The 17,776-nt window shown below is 43.7% G+C and overlaps 1 protein-coding gene across 1 annotated transcript in view; it reads right to left on the bottom strand.

Moving 5' to 3' along the window:
* The window catches only part of LOC102500418 (uricase), a 41,281-nt gene that overhangs the window by 2,578 nt on the left and 20,927 nt on the right, over positions 1-17,776 (bottom strand). Inside the window, exons 5-7 of the mRNA XM_006149462.3 lie at positions 5,784-5,970; positions 3,883-4,006; positions 1,987-2,070 (exon numbers count right to left, since the gene is read on the bottom strand). Of these exons, the coding sequence (XP_006149524.2) occupies positions 1,987-2,070; positions 3,883-4,006; positions 5,784-5,970 (395 nt within the window). The remainder of the gene's footprint in view (positions 1-1,986; positions 2,071-3,882; positions 4,007-5,783; positions 5,971-17,776) is intronic.

Here is a 17,776-nt window from a genome sequence, read left to right as displayed (position 1 = left end):
GGGGGGATGGGGGCCTGGAGTGGCTCCAGCCATCTCCAAAGCGCAGACACAGACATAGGGGCTGCTGGTTCAGCTACTCAGGTGCCTTGACACAGAGTACTGGCCCAGTGGTACTGGTCATCCCACTTTCCAGCCCCTGTTTGAGCTCCAGGAGGAAGCTGCGTTCTGACTTCTTAGAGGGAGGGACCTGGGGCCTTAGCCAACCAACAAGCCCTCAAGCTGGGACTAGGGCAGCCCTGTGTCATCAGGACGCCCTGGAGAGACTGTGTTTTCTCTATCTGGGGTCCAGACCTAAGCTCTGCTCTGGTCGTGGCACTTGACTCTTTCTTTTCAGGGCCATTTGTTTTGACTCTGGTGGGCATGGCCAAGATTACTCTTAAGTCCCTCTCCTAAGTAAACTATATCCACGAAGTATGTTATAATTACTAATAAGGTGATCCACAAAATGATTTGCTGAACTAGCTATGGAGGAAATAAATTACTTCGGACGTGAGGAAAATGAACCTCTAGAAGGTAATCATTTACAAAAGGCTTTGCATTCTAATTAATGGCATTCTGGTAATCCTTTCCTTCCTCTGAAGTAAATAGGTCTGCTCCTCTTTTCAGCTGGACTAAACATGAAGGAGACCAAGGTCACTGCCCTGCAATCAGGACTCCAGATCACCTATATTGGGAACCTAAGCATGACTTTCATTTCCTAAGCACTGCTCCCCACCCCTCCCCCAACCCTCTCATCTCTACCGGCAGCTGATAGTGGTGCACAGTCTAGTGGAGTCTGCCAACAGGATTTGCAGAACAGAAACAAGATACCTGGCCAGACTGTGAGGTTCTTGGGTCAGCAGGTCCAGAAAGCAAGACCTTCTGGAGACCCCTTCATTGGCCCTTATTCATTCAATGACAGAATTCCACAACAGCAGAGCCATGCAAATAGATGGCCTTTTCCTGTCTCACTGCCTACCGATAATGAAAGAAGTCACCCAAAATAGTGTTTGTTAGATTCTAGAGATCTGGGGGAGGATGGATCAAAGTAAGAAATTCTATCATTTTAAAAGCAGTCCAAGAGGGAGAGACAGTTCTGATCTCCCATGAACTGATCACGATGGCCTGCTATAGGACTTCAGGCTGTCTTGTCAGATTTGCTGAGTGGTCTAAGCTTCTGCTATGGCAAAAAAATAAAAGAGAAGAAAAGAAAAAAATCAAGGTAAGAACTTTTTCTAAGACAAAAGTTTCCTTTCAAAAGTGAATTTACTCTTGCCTTCTCTCATTGCAATCATCTTTTCTGTATGAGTTGAATGCTACTGAACTGACTACTTAATCAAAAAGTTGAGGGGACGGGAACCAGCAGTTAGCGTAATGGCTATGTCGCTGGACTCCCATGTAGTCGACCACGGTTCGCATTCCGGACCTGGTGGCTTAAAACTCACGCCGGGAGCGTGTGTGTGCATGCCCAAGATCCCGAGAGGAGAATGGAGGAGAAGGGATTGCGGCGTGACCATCCCCCCTGGGGGGTGATTTCTCGCTTTCTGTCTCTATGTCTCTCTCTGTCTGTCTGGTGAGCACACGTGCCCTATAGCAAAAACCTCTCCAAAAAAAAAAAGTTGAGGGGATGGAATGAAAATAAAAACTTTTTTTCTTCTCTTGCCTCACAATGGAAGAATAGTGAAGCTATGACCTTATGTGGCACTTTCAGGAAAAGCAGATCTAAAAGCTGTTTTCTTGGAGACACTCTGTTCCTTCTTTCTTTTCTTCTTTGCAACTTCCAACCCTCCTCAGACTCATTCACCCACTTCTAGATTACTCCAGCCCCAGGCATGAAGGGCTCTGAGTCTAAGAGGGCTACAGTCTGTGGCAATTTAAATATTTTTGAAAGTAACAACTATGAAGTGTTTTTGTCAGTGATATTATTCAGTTTCATCACAAGTTTCTAAAGAGGAATAAGGAGGATGAAAAAGAGATGCGTTTTAAATATTTTTAAAGTTCTCTTACCTCTTCCTTGTTGATCAGTCCCATTTTGGACATGTCTATATTAAAGTAGTGAATGTTTGGCAGGTTGACTTCCATATCCTCAATCTGGAAACCACAATAATATGTATCATATTGGGCAACCTCGAGTCTCTGTCTCTGTCACTCCATCCACCTTCACTCTCCCCACCTACCCCTAAACTATTACTTAAGTTCCATTTCTATTTTCTGAGAAGCCCTCTGATATTCCTCTACTGCCTGATTTTAATCTCTTCTGTTAGTCCAGTTCTAAGATGGTGGGTTCACTCTTCTCCCCTCAGTGTACAAAACCTGTTTCCCTGAAATGTAAGGCTCTTTGGGTCTGAAACATAGACCTGTTTGACATTTGACTGGCCTCCAGGTACTAACCAATGTCTCAATTCCTCCTCATTCCATTTCCTTCTCTCCAGGCCTGTTCCTAACATTCCTAGGCGCTGGGATAGAAGTATAATTGGAAACCCACATGCCTGATGTATAAAGATTTAAAAGTTATAAATCAGGCCAAAAAACTTTTATGTGAAATTTATTCTATGCTTCTAACTTGATATACCTACACAATAAACTGGAAGGCCAGATTTTCACTTAAAATTCCCTGACTGCTTGAAGTGCCATGCCAGGAGAGGCAGGATAAGAAGAGCCAGCCCCATCCCCAGGCTCATGCCACTTTCTCTCTTGGCTAACATGTGTACATGCATTGCAGCTTATATGTCAATTCTTCATGCCTCCTGCAAACATCTTCCCTTTGCCCACTCCCAGCCTGAGGTGTGGGCACCAGAAGCACAATCTGCCCTTCCAAGGATAGATTTTGGGAAGAGTCTTATTCAGTTTCTAGAAGTACTATCAGGGATCTTTGGACAGGAAGTTTTGAGGGACGTACAGGGCCTTGGCTTTGTTGCCATGGCCCCATCGTCTCTCCACCCAGTGGAGGCATACGTAACAAAGAAGGGCCTAAAGGAAGCCTCTGAAGCACTGGGCCATGGCAGGAGTCTCTCTTAGGGTAATATCTCCTCTCTCCATCCCACCATAGCCTTTGGCCAGGGTCACCTTGCCAGATTTCCATAATAGTGTCCCAGTGGGTCTCCTTGCCTGTGGCTCGTCATCTTTTTAATTTATCCCACAGCCTGAAAAATCTTTCTAGAATGCAAATCTGGCTATCCCACACCCTGTCTAACCCTCTCAGCAGCTCCTAAGAACTTCCAGGATAGAGTACAGACTCTATAGATGAGCCCACAAAGGCCCTTTTGACTTGGAACGTGGAAAGACTTTCACTCCAGGAGTTTCACCTATTGTGACCCTAACCATCAATGACTGTATTGTGCTTTCTCCCATCTCCATGTCAAACCTGCTCACTTACCCTTGAGTATGAACTCAGAATCCTTCCTTGTCCCTAAAGACTCAGACACATCTCCCTCCAGAAAACTTGACTGGCCCTATCCGCTATACCTAAGTTAGGTGCTTTCCTCTACATTTTCATAATAATCTATTCTCTTCTGTATTGCTTACTTATTTTCTTCTTTCACTGAAAAATGAGCTGTGGGGGTAGAAACCACATCAAATTTATCCTTGTATCCCTGTGTGCTGCCACACCATTCAATAATATCAAATAAGTGGATGGTGGATGGGAGGATGCAATCTCTACCTTTCATTCTCTGGCTTCCCTGAAACACAGAAGCTCAGCCTCTCCAACTACAGCATGGGGCCTGTATTTCAGGCTGGACAGATTTTTCCATTTTTTGCTCTCTTCTCACTTGCTATAACGAGCTTTTGAACAAGAACAGATGTCATTTTTCATGTGTCTTCCACTTTCTTATTTTAACTCTCAACTCTTTCTCAGAGCTGACAGGAGATACAATCCCCAGAATGGCAAGTGACAGAACATACCTCAGGAATCCGGCTCAGAGAGAGGGCCTGGATGTCATAGAGGGTCTTCTGGATAGAGGGCGAGTACTCGCCTTTGTCACAGGGCCCAGCAAATTTCTCCAGGACAATGTCCCGAACAGTGACCCTTAAACAGAGAAAAGAACTGAGGACTCTCACAGGATGGTACTGTAGGAAGGCATTATGAAACTAAGAAGTAGAGACTATTCTGTCCCCCCAGAAAATAATTCTGTTAATGATTTCAAAAGAGATTAATATCCTATAGTGCCCCAAAACAGCAACATCAAAAACCCTCTTTATGGGCTGTTTCCCTCCACACACACACACACACACACACACACACACACACACACGCACACACACGCACACGCGCACGCACGCACGCACGCATGCACCATTCAGCAAACATATTGAGCAGCCCTAGGCTATCCTCATAGTTTGGCACCAGGGCCGAATGGGCATTTCAGGGTAAATAACCTACCATAATGAAGAGGACCCCCAAGGTCTCAAACCCCCTACTGCTTTGTCTGACTGATTCCTTGAATTGTTACAGCAGGGGGCACGACTCTGTGCTAGCCTCTGTGCTAAGCATTTCATGTCATCACGTCACTGGATTCTCTCACGTAGGTACTACTATCATCCCTAACTTAGAGAAAAAGAGCCTGTGCTCAAGTGTTAAATGATCTGCTCCAAGTCCCTGTCTTTAGCGGGAGGCCCAGACTACTGCCCTGACTCTGGCATGTTCTGTTTCATACCCTTCTCAACATAAATCCATTAGGCTGCTGCCCATGAGCAACAACTGAAACCAAAAAGGGAAAAAAGGACTGAGGCAAGGTTCTCTTCAAACATTTTAAGGTCTATCACATATTAAAGAGTGGAGGAAAACTGTATCAGACAGAGGAAGGTATGTGGGGTGGGAGTTGAGGGAGTGGTCAGATTTCAGCTTATCATAGCATAGAAATTTCTAGAAGAATGTCAGCAAAGGAGTAAGATACCAGTCAAAGGGACCAGCAGATGGCATAATGGTTACGTGGCTGGGCTCCCAGGTAGTCAACCATGGTTCGAGAACCAGACCTGGCAGCTTAAAACTCACACCAGGCATGTGTGTTCATGCCCCAAAACCCAGAGAATGGAGGAAAGGAGATTTGGCATGGCCATTCCTTCGGGGAGATGATTTCTCACTTTCTGTCTGTCTCTCTCTCTCTCTGGCAAGCACAGAAGCCCTATAGCAAAAATCTCTCTCTCAAAAAAAAGAAAGATAGCAGTAAAAAAGCAAACTCCTGGGAGTTCAGAGGCCTAATTACTCTTTGTCATGAATATTATAATAATCATACCTCTGCATTTTTCAAAGCCTTCATCATTTACAAAGTGCTCTAACGAATATCATATTATTTTGCATTTAGCCTATGATGATCAATGAGCTAAATTTATCTTGGTTTATCTGAGAACAAGGGGTTTCCTGGATATAGGACTTTCAGTGTTAGAAACAGGAAAGTCCCTGGCAAACTGGATCAGGATGGCCACTCTAGTTTAGCCCTCTCTACATCACTATGTGGTAGCAAGGCTGCATAATGTCTTCCTTTGATACAGTGTGGTTCCTGGGACAGAAACATCAGCATCACCCGAGAGTGAGTTAGAAATACAAATTATCAGGTCCCACTAAGAACCTCTGGAGTGGGCCCAGCTATCATCATTTTAACAGGCCTGTCATTGATTCTGATGCACGAGAGTGACTGAGAATCACTGATTTAATCAAATAAAGAACAGAAGGGATTTCTGAATAATGGGAAGGGGCATTTTGAATAGCCTCTAGTCTTCTTTCAGATCTAAGGCTCCAGGGCCCCTGGCCCCATGAGAAAAGGGCCGACCCTGTCCCAGTACCATATCCTAGCACACTTTCATACCAGGTGGCCTCGAAGTCCACGTCTCTGCCCTGCTGGTAGCGCCACTTGCAGTACACTTGGGTGGCACAGCACCGGTCCTTCACCTCCGGGAGGGTGGTAAACTGGTCCTTGATGAAGCCTTCAAAGCCGGACTGGGTTGTTTTCAAGACCTTGAGGTCTTTGATTCCAGAATGAATGACTGGAAGTCCTTTTTCAAGCAAGAAGGTAGGAAGAGATTAGGTCAAAAACAACACAGGGTCTTGTTACTGACAGCTGGCACCAAGGATCCCGTCACTAAACCACAGTGCACTGTGTTTGTACAAAGACCTCTATCACTGCCCATGTTTTCTGCCTTCCTGTCTCCTCTGAAGCCCACATGATAAGGATGGTGCGCCTTTCCGCTCATCAGGACTCCACGGCTCCCTGCTCTTTCCTGCCTTGGAAAACTGGATGGCTGAGAAAAAAACGTGTTGAGAGCCACAGAAACGAAGACTGTCCTCTCAGCTAATAGTGGGGTACCTATAACTTTACACGGGGCTCCATCTGTTTCAACTGGTAATAATGCTGAAATGAGTTCATAGCTCCTCTAGCGCTCCACCTGCTCCCGTGACCCCTTTACTGGGGGCAGTCCTCACGCTAATCAGCAGTGGCCGATGACTCCGATGTAAGTAGGCCCCGATGATCTCTTAGTTCCCGTGTGGTTATCAGCTCTCCGTAACAAACAACCTCATGAATGGGTTGCAGAGTGGGCGTGCTGAGCCTAAATAAAGACTGGGAAGCTGAGGCTGGTGACTCATAAGGTACAGATCTGCCTGAGTTGGTATCCGTAAAGGCTTTTGCTTTTTGGCTGAAGGAGAAGAGACAAAGTGGATTCATGGGTAATGGAGGGTGGGTAGTACTGAGGACAATGGAGGGATGATATGGCTCTGTTTCTGCTGTGCCTTCCTGAGGTAACAGGACAGGTGGAGGGTGATAGGCACAATCCACAAAAGCTGTTTACTTGGGTGCCAAGCAGTTGTAGCCCAGGTCCAGGTGATAGGTAAGGCGCAGAGTTAGGGAGGGGAACATTGTCTTTACGGACTACTCTGTAGCTCCAGCAGCTTAGTGAAGCCTAAAGAGAACATGGTGCCCGATGACATGTTGGGAAACCCCAGGGTACCGTGCTCTGTGGAGAGAGGCATTCTTCTTAAGGACTAGCAGGAACAGGCCCAGCAAATGCTGGGCAGAGCCAGTAAGACAGCAGTTGTACCCACTGGGGACAAACTTCTTCAGCAAACGTGCGATAGCCTTTGATGTTAACAGAAGGTGAGAGTTTGGCTGGAAAGGCCCAGCAGTTTTGTAGTGAGACCAGCAAAATCCAGGAATTAGCATTACTATGATCTTATTTATGTGCACAGGCTGATGAGGACAGAGTACATTCAGGAAATCTTTGGCAAAACCCCAGTAGCAAAGTGCCATGGCGGGATTATTAAGGTTACTTTTTTTACTCTCTAACAGTCCTGTCGAATATCTATCTTTCTTGGCCTGATTAGTTTATAAATCAAGGCTCAGAGGCATCAAGTATCATGATGCACTGTCTTACTTGGAGCGCAAGAACGTAACGCACGATCCTCAATTAAAATCCAAGGAAGCTCTTAAAAACCTAACAGTTGACATGACCTATGTGATTTCAGTCGCTGCAGTTAACTCAGGAGCTGTGGAGTTTCAGAACTAGATAAACAATGACTAAAATGTTTATATACATGGCCACCTACAAGAGAAAGCAAGGACCAGTGGCCCACGGTTGGACTGCTATTAAATACGTTCTCATTAAATAAAGCGTTCTGTGCACAGTGTTCCAGGGTAATGCGCTAAAACAGAACATGATCATTGTTTCACTTTCCCACGTGCTCATCGGAAGCTGTATCTGAGGAAGGAGGAAGAGAAAGATGCCTGCAATGCCTTAGTGAGTTCAGTTGGCGGCATGGATCAGATTCTAAATGTGTGAAGACACAGTCCCACAAAATCAGTTTCTAAATGTACTGACTCCAAGTCTCAAACCCATGAGAACGGGAGAAGCAATCAATAAGTATCTGTTGAATGAAGGAGTATAACAAGATTGTTTCAGGACAAGGACTAAGTACCTCGCAACTTGGCCCTTTTCTCTTCTGGATAGTTCACCTCCATCAATCTTTATTGTTTCCCCGCCTGACCCCTCATTTATATAGTGTGTGGAGGAGGGGGAGGAGCATCAACATTGGCCAAGAACTTCCTGCCCATAGACATGTCTCTGGTTACTGCTGTGTTCAGTCTTTATCGTATCGAATCCTCAAAACTCTACAAATTAAGGTATTTTCATGTAGGCAACTTTCTTTTTTTCTTTTTTTTTTTTTTTTTAATTTGCCAGAGGAGGCATGGTCACAATGCAATCCCTTCACTTCCATTTCTCCCTTCTTTCAGGATTTTGGGCACACATGCACATGCGTCCATGTGTTTCTCAAGCTGCTCTGTCTGGGACTCAAACCACGTGGTTGACTATGTGGTATCTAGCTGCCTTAACCACCAGGCCATGGAAGCAGTCCATCCTTGCTCCTCCAACCTCAGGTAATTTTAATTTTTTGTTTAAATTTTTTTTTTTTTTTGGAGAGGTTTTTGCTATAGGGCGTATGTGCTCACCAGAAAGACAGAGAGAGACAGAGAGACAGAAAGCGTGAAATCACACCCCAGGGAAGATGGCCACACCACAATCCCTTCTCCTTCAGTCTCCTCTCGGGATCTTGGGCATGCACACACATGCTCCTGGCGTGAGTTTAAGTCACCAGGTCCAGGATTCGAACTGTGGTTGACTACATGGGAGTCCAGCGACAGCCATTACACCAACTGCTGGTCCTCCCAGGTAATTTTTAATCACTTGCCGATAATTACATGGCTAAAAACTGGCACAGATAAAGTTTAAACATTATGAAATCCTACACATTCCTTCTGCCTTTTCGAACCCGCATCTATACAACGTTTCCTCCTCCCTTTAACTCTCGTTCCTCATTTCTATACCATAAGAGGCCTTTCCAGAAGAAAAGAAGGTTGCCACCTCCCATTCCACAATATTCTTTAAGGACTCAGACAGAGCTCCCAGCCTGAAAAATGCTATTTTCCTTGGTCTAAAATGGAGGGTGAAGCGTAATTTCGAAATGGCTAGGCCAGCCAGGTGGTGTGATGGTTAAGGCAGCTGTACCCCACATGAACTATAGTACAGCTCCAGTCCTAGACCCAGCACCCTGGAAAACACACTGGACACGTGTGTGTCCATGTCCAAAATCCCAAGAGAAGAATGAAGGAAAAGAGAATGGGCGCAATCATCACCCCTGGGAGGGTGCTCGCTCACTTCCTCCCTCTTTCTCTTTCTGGTGAGCACATGCAACCTATAATGAAAATAGTTTTTTTAAAAGAAGTGGTATATTTTGAATACTTACTATTCCTTATAAATTTCCTACTGAAATGTAAAGATCTCTTAAAAGAGTGACTCCTGGAACCAGGAGATGGTGTAATGGTTAAGACACTGGACTCCCACAAGGATGACTGTGGTTCGAGTCCTGGACCCAGTGGCTTGAAACACATTGGGCATGTGTGTTTGCGTGTGCCGGACATACTGAGAGGAGAATGGAAAAGAAGTAACTGTGTAAGGCCATCCCCCTCGGGGGGTGATTTCTCACTTTCTGTCTTTCTGAGTCTCTCTGTTTCTCCAGCAAGCTCACAGGCCCTATGGCAAAAATCTCTTAAAAAAAAAAAAAAAAAGAGTGAATCCTTAAACCTTTGTAAGTTAATAGTATTATCTGCTTTCAACAATAAGCCTAGAAAACAAAATCCTACAGAAATGAAATGTTGGTTTGTAATCAGGACTGCAGTTAAAACGAGTAGTACAAACTGTGGAAGGAGAATAAAAAGAAGGTAAAAGAGACCCGAAGGCAAATGTTACCTACTTCCCTTTTTCTTACATGGTTGGCCTTGATTACCAACATCCATGCAACCCAATCAGACTTGAGTTGCTGCAATGACCTTAAACATCAAAGGACGCCTGAATCAGTGTTGTATAATGACTGAATCCATAGCTTTGGGACTCAACTTCCCTGAAGTCAGCCCAGCACTCTCCCCACCTCCCCACCTCCCTTTTATGAATTCTGTACCACTGAAGAAATTATTCAATTTCCTTCTACCTTGATTTTCTCATCTATTAAATGGAGACAATAATCATACCTCTTCTCTGGAGTTGATACATTCCTAAAAGAAAGCACGTCAAGGTGCACTGATGGAGAGGCTCCCCTGAGAAATGCTCTGTAGCAGTTATGAGGCTGACTCTGCCATAATTGACTCTTCCATATCGATTTCAACCACCTGTAAATATTTTCTGTGTTTTGCAAGGCTCCCTGGGTTCTGAAGACTACTACTAGCTCCCTCCAGCCCTGGGATGAGATTTATTGATCTTAGAGGAGTGTCAATCTTGCTAGGTCACTTTAAAATGATCTACTTTCTCTCTAGAATCTAAACATGGAGAAAGCAGTTGCATTTTTAAGTGTGTTTTGGCATCAGTTTCACACAGAATAAAATACCTCATGTTATCAAAAACGATAACCTATTGCCACAGTTTTGGCAGAACACAAACCATCTACTCCAGTGTGCTCATCATTCTGTCAACAACAACAGCAACAAAATCTATTCTCTTCGAATGGTAAGGGAATTTTTTCCTTGGCACCCTTTAGACACATTGGATGGAACCAGAGAGCTTATTTTATCTTCTCTATTGGCAGTGTCCCAGCTTTCTGAATGCTGGTGAGAACCTGAGGCTTTCAAATTCATAGGTCCATCAACTAAAAATATGATGCCTCACTCAAGCACTCTAAAAATGACTCCAATTTAGATGAACGAGAAGTAATGCAACCAAAAAGACTGTCCTTTTCTAGGTTACTTCCCATGAAACCACTTAATCAGCTTTTTTTTTTTTTTTTTTCCTTTTCTGCCATGGTTGCGGGGTAATGTAAGAGAAAGATATTTCACATGTTACTTTGCTAGAACATAATCTTTTCTAGCTTTTTAGTGTCCTCCTACACACTTAACAGATTGTGGTTTATCTCTCAGAGAAGCATACGTCCTACCCTTTAGTTCTTTAAGGGAAAGAAACTCACTGTGAATTAATAGAAAATAAGCCCAATTCCTTACCTACGCATCAGGTGTCACAAAGTACAAAGCTTTACTGAGCCAAGAAAAAAATTCTGCCATGAAGAAGATAATTGCTTCCACATCTAACACCTCCAAAAAGGACACAAATAGCTGAAAGGAGGATATTTTAAAACTATATTAAATCATTCTAGTAGAAAATTTCCAACTTGTAAAGTGCTGGCACAAGAGAAGATCAATTAGCTATTGGCCTGTGAGAGTCCATTTAGCTCCTGTAGGGAGAGCGAAAGCTCCCTCGTGCATCCTGGATGGAGAGCGATGACATCATCTAGATGGAACAAAGGGAACTGGGCTTTTGGACCACCATGTAATGAGCAAGGTGATTTTCAATGACCTTCTGTCCGCCAAGAACTTTCAGTATTGAGGAACTGAAGAGCACTTTAGTCTCAATATCCTAAGGACATTCACAGCCTTTTTGGTTGTGGCTTTCTCTTCCTGGGTCTTCCACTTCCCCCACCTCACCTCTCCCATCTGCCCAAGTTGTCACCGGTAAATCTATTCTCCAGAACTTCAACCTCATCTGCTTGCTTCTGTAAAGCCATCCTCCCACCCCCGCTAGCCTCCATCTCAGTAGTTATTTTGGGGTTTATTTTCACTACCAAAAGATAGCATCTCTTATATGATATCTCTTCTCCAACTTCCATTCCTCTATTTAGCTATGCTGTAGCTGAGGTTTTTTTTTAAATAATTACTGTCAGCATGAGAGAAATCTTATGCTTTAAGAATTATGAGTTATAATTCAAATAGTGCAGAGGTGAGAAGCTGATTTTGTTCGAATTAATGAATCATCCTATGACTTCAAGGCTTGGCTAAGCTTGTAGTTCCACAGGGAGACCCATGGGAGAGGGAGTTCAGAAGATCCAGATTCCACATGACACCTAAACCAACAGCTTGTGACACACATATAGTCCTACCCTCAGGGCTGGGGAAATCACAAACACAAGACCAACACGCAGTCCTCTGGGTGAACAAATTTCTTCCTGGATCCCATGGAGTCTTTTGGATTCTCCCATGGGAGCAGGAGATTTGGAACACCTAAAAGCTCATTGATAATACAGTCAAAAAATCCACTAGGAAGAAACATTGTAATGGGAATTTTAGAGCAACTTCCAGAGCCTAAAATGGTGTTTGAGATTCTGTAGGCTTTCTATAAATGTTTGTTCAGTTGATAAGTAAGAATGAATCCAATCCACCAGAGAAAACCTGGACAAACATCCTGCTGGGAAGGTCCCTCCTGGAAGTTGAATAGCAGAATGTGTGATTAAAGAGGCAGAATTTTCATCATTTTAGTCAGTTTCCCCCTACACCCGACCAAAGGTACTACTGAGAGGTTTGTAACAACAGCCTTCACCACCATGTGAATTGGTGTGTGTGCATGTGTGTGTGTGTGTGTAAGATAATGATTCTTTTCTTCAATTAAGACTATACAGAGGTGTTTCTTAGGACAATTATAACACTAACATCGCAGTTTCTGCAGTTTTAGCTATTGGATAATAAGCAAATTAAGAGTTAAACTTTGCTGCCAAAAGAGCACACATCCCTACTCTCCAAAGAGGAACAGAGTACAAATGTCAACCTCATGTATATTGGGCTGTCAGAAAAGTCATGATGCATTTTTACATAGAAAATTACATCATGACTTTTCCAATGACCCAATACAACCCTGAAAGATGAACACGCTTATTTGCACGTGCACACAACATACCTGCATACACACTTAAGGCAACAGATGTCTTTTCCCCTACCCTGATCTCTGCCAGCCCTGCATGATACCGTGGGAGAGGGGCAGGGCCTGGACTCTAGATGTGTCAAGCTGGAGCTTCTGGAAATGGTGCCGCAATGATCTCAGTACCCTGAAGCTTTTTAGCTTTCTGTAGAGGAGAAAAAGCTTTAACCTGATGATGGTGGCCAGTTTTTTCACTCCATAGCAACCAGGTGATTGGAATTCAGACTGATACTAATTCCTGGAAAGAACAAGGGGTCAGGGGAAGCCTGTTTTCTTTTTAGGATCAGCAGAGGCTCTACTTGGCCACTTCACTTCCACCTCCATGGCCCTACTTGCCGTGCTTGTGGAAGTCACCAGTGACGCCTATTCAACAACTGTACAATTTCTCTTCAGTCTTCTTTTAACCCAAACTCCCCAACCCTCCTGTGACAGAGACTAAATCTATCTCCTCTTCCTCCTGGTGCTCAGCTATATTTTGCAGCCTCCCTTGCAGTTAGGTGTGGCAATGTGATTGAGTTCTCTCCAGTAGAAGTGCTATGTGCTATTTTCAGAGCTGGTGCTTAAGCTTGAGGGGTTTTGCTTCCTCTTTTGCTCCTCCAAATGCTTTTCCTCTCCTAGTTGTCTGATATGGGGCTCTACACTCAAGGTGACCCTGAAAAGTCAGGATTAAAAATGTAAGATGGACAGGGCCAGCAGGTGACATGGTGATTAAGGCACTGGACTCTCACATGGCCAACTGCAGTTCAAGTCCTCAACCTGATGGCTTGCTTTTTCTCTCTCTCACTGGTGAGCACCCTTGCCCTATAGAAAATGAACAAATACTACTAATAATTAATAAAATTAAACAGATAATTATATTGGGACCAGCAGATGGCGTAATGGTTGTGTCACTGGACTGCTATGTAGTCAACCGTGGCTCGAGTCCCCCGCCCGGTAGCTTTCACACCGGGCGCGTGTGCATGTGTGCCCAAGATCCCGAGAGGAGAATGGAGGAGAAGGGATTGCGGCATGACCATCCCCTCTGGAGGGTGATTTCTCACTTACTGTCTCTCTGTCTCTCTCTGTTTTTCTGGTGAGCACATGCACCCTATAGCAAAAACCTCTCAAAAAAAAAAAAAAAAAGAAAAGAAAAGAAAAAAAGATAATTATTTTAAAAAATGTAAGGTGGCCATCAACCTGGGTTCCTGAGTAACTTCATGGAGCAGAGCACTTTCCTCCTGTACCCTACCACAAACACACACACGCATTCAACTAGACTTTTGCAAAAACAAGTAAACTTATACTGAGCCATTATATATGGGCCTATTTATTACATAGCCTCCTGCCTCAATAATGATCCCTGATTTCCTACATATATATTTTTTTTCTGCTTCCATGACACCACTGTCTTGATCCTTTTCCCATCTGTCTGACCATTCTCTGTCTCACTCTTTAAACTGGCCAGCCTTTAAGCTGGTGGAATTTTCCTTAAGCCTGGCCATCTTTCCTTTTCTCACTTGATATATTTTTCTGGAATGATTTCCTTCTTACCTAAAACTTCACTGATAATCAATCTCTTGATAGTCCCCCAAGTCTACCTGCATCCCATGTTCCCAAACTCACCAGCCTTCCCTGGAAAACTACTTCCTTTTGTATTTTCTTTAGTCAGTTCCCTATTCCTCCCATCTTAGGTCTTTTATTCCTTCTTCTCTCTATCCATGCATCCCTACTCAACCACTAAGATCGGTTATACGTCAAAAATGTCTCCTGTAACATTCTCCACAAGCTCTCGGTCTCACCAGCTCTTCTACTACCTTAGTTCAGACCCCATCATGTCTTCATCCCGCAGCAAGGCTCCAAATATCTTCTGCCTTTTTCTCCAGCCTGTTTATCATACCTTGGTCAGAATTACTAAACAGAAGCATGCACACACTCACATAGACACACACACACACATTCACAGAGTTGACCATTTAAACTCTTTTCTGGTTACCCGTTGTCACAATATGACACAATAATTGTCGGTACTATTTAAGGAATACTTCCTATGAGTCAGGTACTGTGCTAAATGTTTTAATAAAATAAATTCAGCATTTACTTCCTTTATTTCTCTAGACAAGTGTTGAGGTGGACACTATATCCTCATTTTACAGATGAAAACCTACTACCACAGTGTAATTGACTTGTTCCCAATTACAAAGTTATTGAGTAGCGGAGCTTAAATTCACAGTTCATTCTGACCCCAAAGACTCTCATGTTTACCCACTGTACAAAATTTCCTCCAAGTTACACTGAACTTTTAGAACAGCACTGGAGGCCCTTCAGAGTCCAGCCTGAACCAACTTTTTCATTTTCACCTCCACTTCTTACATTCTAGCAATCAGACCCACTGCACTTGTTACTTATTCTTCAAATGCTCTATTCTCAAGATAATGGTTTTTATAGCCCAATGCTTCTAGACAAAGAATCTCCTGATCTATTTTCCAAAATTAGGAAAATAATTGGACCCATCCGGCATCTACATGAATGAGTCCCACCTAGATCAAACCTGAACAACGGCCCTCGGACCCAGATAAAAACCCCTCGCCCCAATTCCTCTTTGGCAACCTATCTTTTGGGACCCTTCCCTTCTTCCTAGGAGCTCTATTCTTCCTTCCCTCTCCTTCAATAAACTCCCTGCTTTGCTATATCTAACAACAAAAACAAAATGCTTTGCTCTTTCAACAATTTTTTTTCTTTCTTTTTTCGTGGTGGAGAGGTGGGAGTGGGGGGAGGTTTTTGCTAGAGGGCACGTGTGCTCGCCAGAAAGACAGAGAGAGATAGAGAGCCAGAAAGCGAGAAATCACCCCCTGAAGGGGGTGGCCATGCTGCAATCCCTTCTCCTCCATTCTCCTCTTGGGATCTTGGGCACGCACACCATGCGCCTGGTGTGAGTTTAAGCCACTGGGACTCAAACCATAGTCAACTACATGGGAGTCCAACAACATAGCCATTACACCAACTGCTGGTCCCTCAACAATTTTTTTAAGAGAGATTTTTGCTATTGCTCTTTCAACAATTAAATAAATAACTTGTCCAGTAAGTTTCTTGACATGGAAGCAAACCAGTAGGATTACAGCCATTTTGAACTTAAGCAAGGCCTATAACGGAGCAATCTGACCAAGTGCTGAGTCATAGGGAGATCTGTTTGAAGAATGGTCAGATGAGAAATCAGGAACGGGTATTTGAAGGAATTAAGATAATTACTTAGGGGAAAGCAATTGACTCTGATTGAGTGAGTGAGAGTGATTTACATGTGCTTCTATCTTGGACGTAAAATACAGAGAACATGTCAAGATTTTTGAGACAGTTTGACGCTACTTGTCCTCCTGTAACTGGTTACAGAAATTAACTCTCTTCTCCAGCCTCTGCCTCTTGTTTCATTGACCAGAAGAAGCAGTCCTACTTAGCTTGGTTGGTAAAGGTATGAGGCAGGTGTTCATACCCATATATATTCTGTTTCTTTAGCCCATAATACCCTTTCTCCTTATTTTGAGTCATTTTACAAACGTCAGTTGAAATATTCTCTTGTCCTCTGTTAAGCCTTCCAGACTGCTTTGGGAAGAGTTAGTTTTTTTATCTTTTTATTCTCATGGCATGCCTTTATCCATTCATCATGGTCTTTAGCCCCTCATATTGCAACCAATCTATCTATAAATCAGTCTCCTGGGGCCAGTGGACTCCCACATGGTTGACTGCAGTTTGAGCCCCGGACCCAGAGGCTTGAAACTCATGCTGGGCATGTGTGAATCCATGCTCAAAATCCTGAGAGGAGAATGGAGGAGAATGGCATGGCCATCTTCCCTGGAGGGTGATTTCTCACTTTCTCTCTCTGTCTCTCTCTCTGTGTCTTGGGTGAGTGCATGTGCCCTATAGCAAAAATATCTCACAAACAAATAATAAATCTGTCTCCTATTTTCCACAAACTCGCAAGAGTCCTTACTCATCTGTTTATCTCAAGTCCTTTGTATGCATAAGAAGTCCTCAAAATCTAAGTGCTAAATAAAAGTACATGAATAACGACAAGCACTTTTCATAAATGCTTTCACTTTCTTTTTTTTCTTTTGACAGCAGGTATGCATATTTGTCAGAGAGAGAAAAATTACTCCCCATGGGGGAAAGGTCACATTGTGATCCCTTTTTCTCCATTTCTCCATCCTGTCAAGATTCTGAGCACACACGCATAGGTGACTGGCATGATTTTTAAGCCACTGGGGCCAAGACTCAAACAGTGGTTGGCCATAGAGGATCTGCCTCCCTTGACCACTGTGCGTCAGGCCAGCCAACGCCTTTATCTTTAATTAGCTTCTTTGAAGTCTAATTCAAGCTCCTGCTATTATTTCACATAATTGAAAGTGGAACAAGAACGTGCTAAGCAGGACTAGCAGGTGGCAGGGTGGCTAAGGTACTGGATTCCCACATGACCGACTGCAGTTTGAGTCCCAGACTTGGCAGCTTAAAAATCACAGCAAATAGATAACTCACTAAATAAATAAAGACACGCTTTGTTGTTTTTAAAAGAATGTGCTAAGCATTCCAAAAGTCGCTGCAATGCAGCTGTGCTGACCGATATAGTAGCCCCTAGCCATACATGCTGTTACGTACTAGAAACATGGGTAGCATGACTTGAGACATGTTGTAAACATAAAATACAGACAGAATTTCAAAACTTATTTTTAAAAAGAGAACGTAGGGACCTGAAGTTGGTGTAATAGCTATGTCTCTGGACTCCTATATATAGTTGACCATGGTTTGAGTCCCAGACCCGGTGGCTTAAACTGACACCGCGTGCATGTGTGTGTGTGCCCAAGATCCAGAGAGGAGAATGGAGGAGAAGGGATTGTGGCATGGCCATCCCCCCTGGGGGGGGGGGTGACTTCTCACTTTCTGTCTCTCTGTCTTTCTGGCGAGTGCACGCACCCTATAGCAAAAACCTCTCCAAAAAAAAAAGAGAGAGAACATAAAAAAAATTTTTTTTGGAGAGGTTTTTGCTATAGGCCACGTGCGTTCGCCTGACAGACAGAGACAGATAGACAGAAAGTGAGAAATCACCCCCCAGGGG

This window comes from Tupaia chinensis, unplaced genomic scaffold (genome assembly GCF_000334495.1).
Source record: "Tupaia chinensis unplaced genomic scaffold, TupChi_1.0 Scaffold000263_1, whole genome shotgun sequence".
Classification (NCBI taxonomy): Eukaryota; Metazoa; Chordata; class Mammalia; order Scandentia; family Tupaiidae; genus Tupaia; species Tupaia belangeri.
Note: the sequence above shows the minus strand (reverse complement) of the source record. Positions and strands in the feature narration are given on the sequence as shown.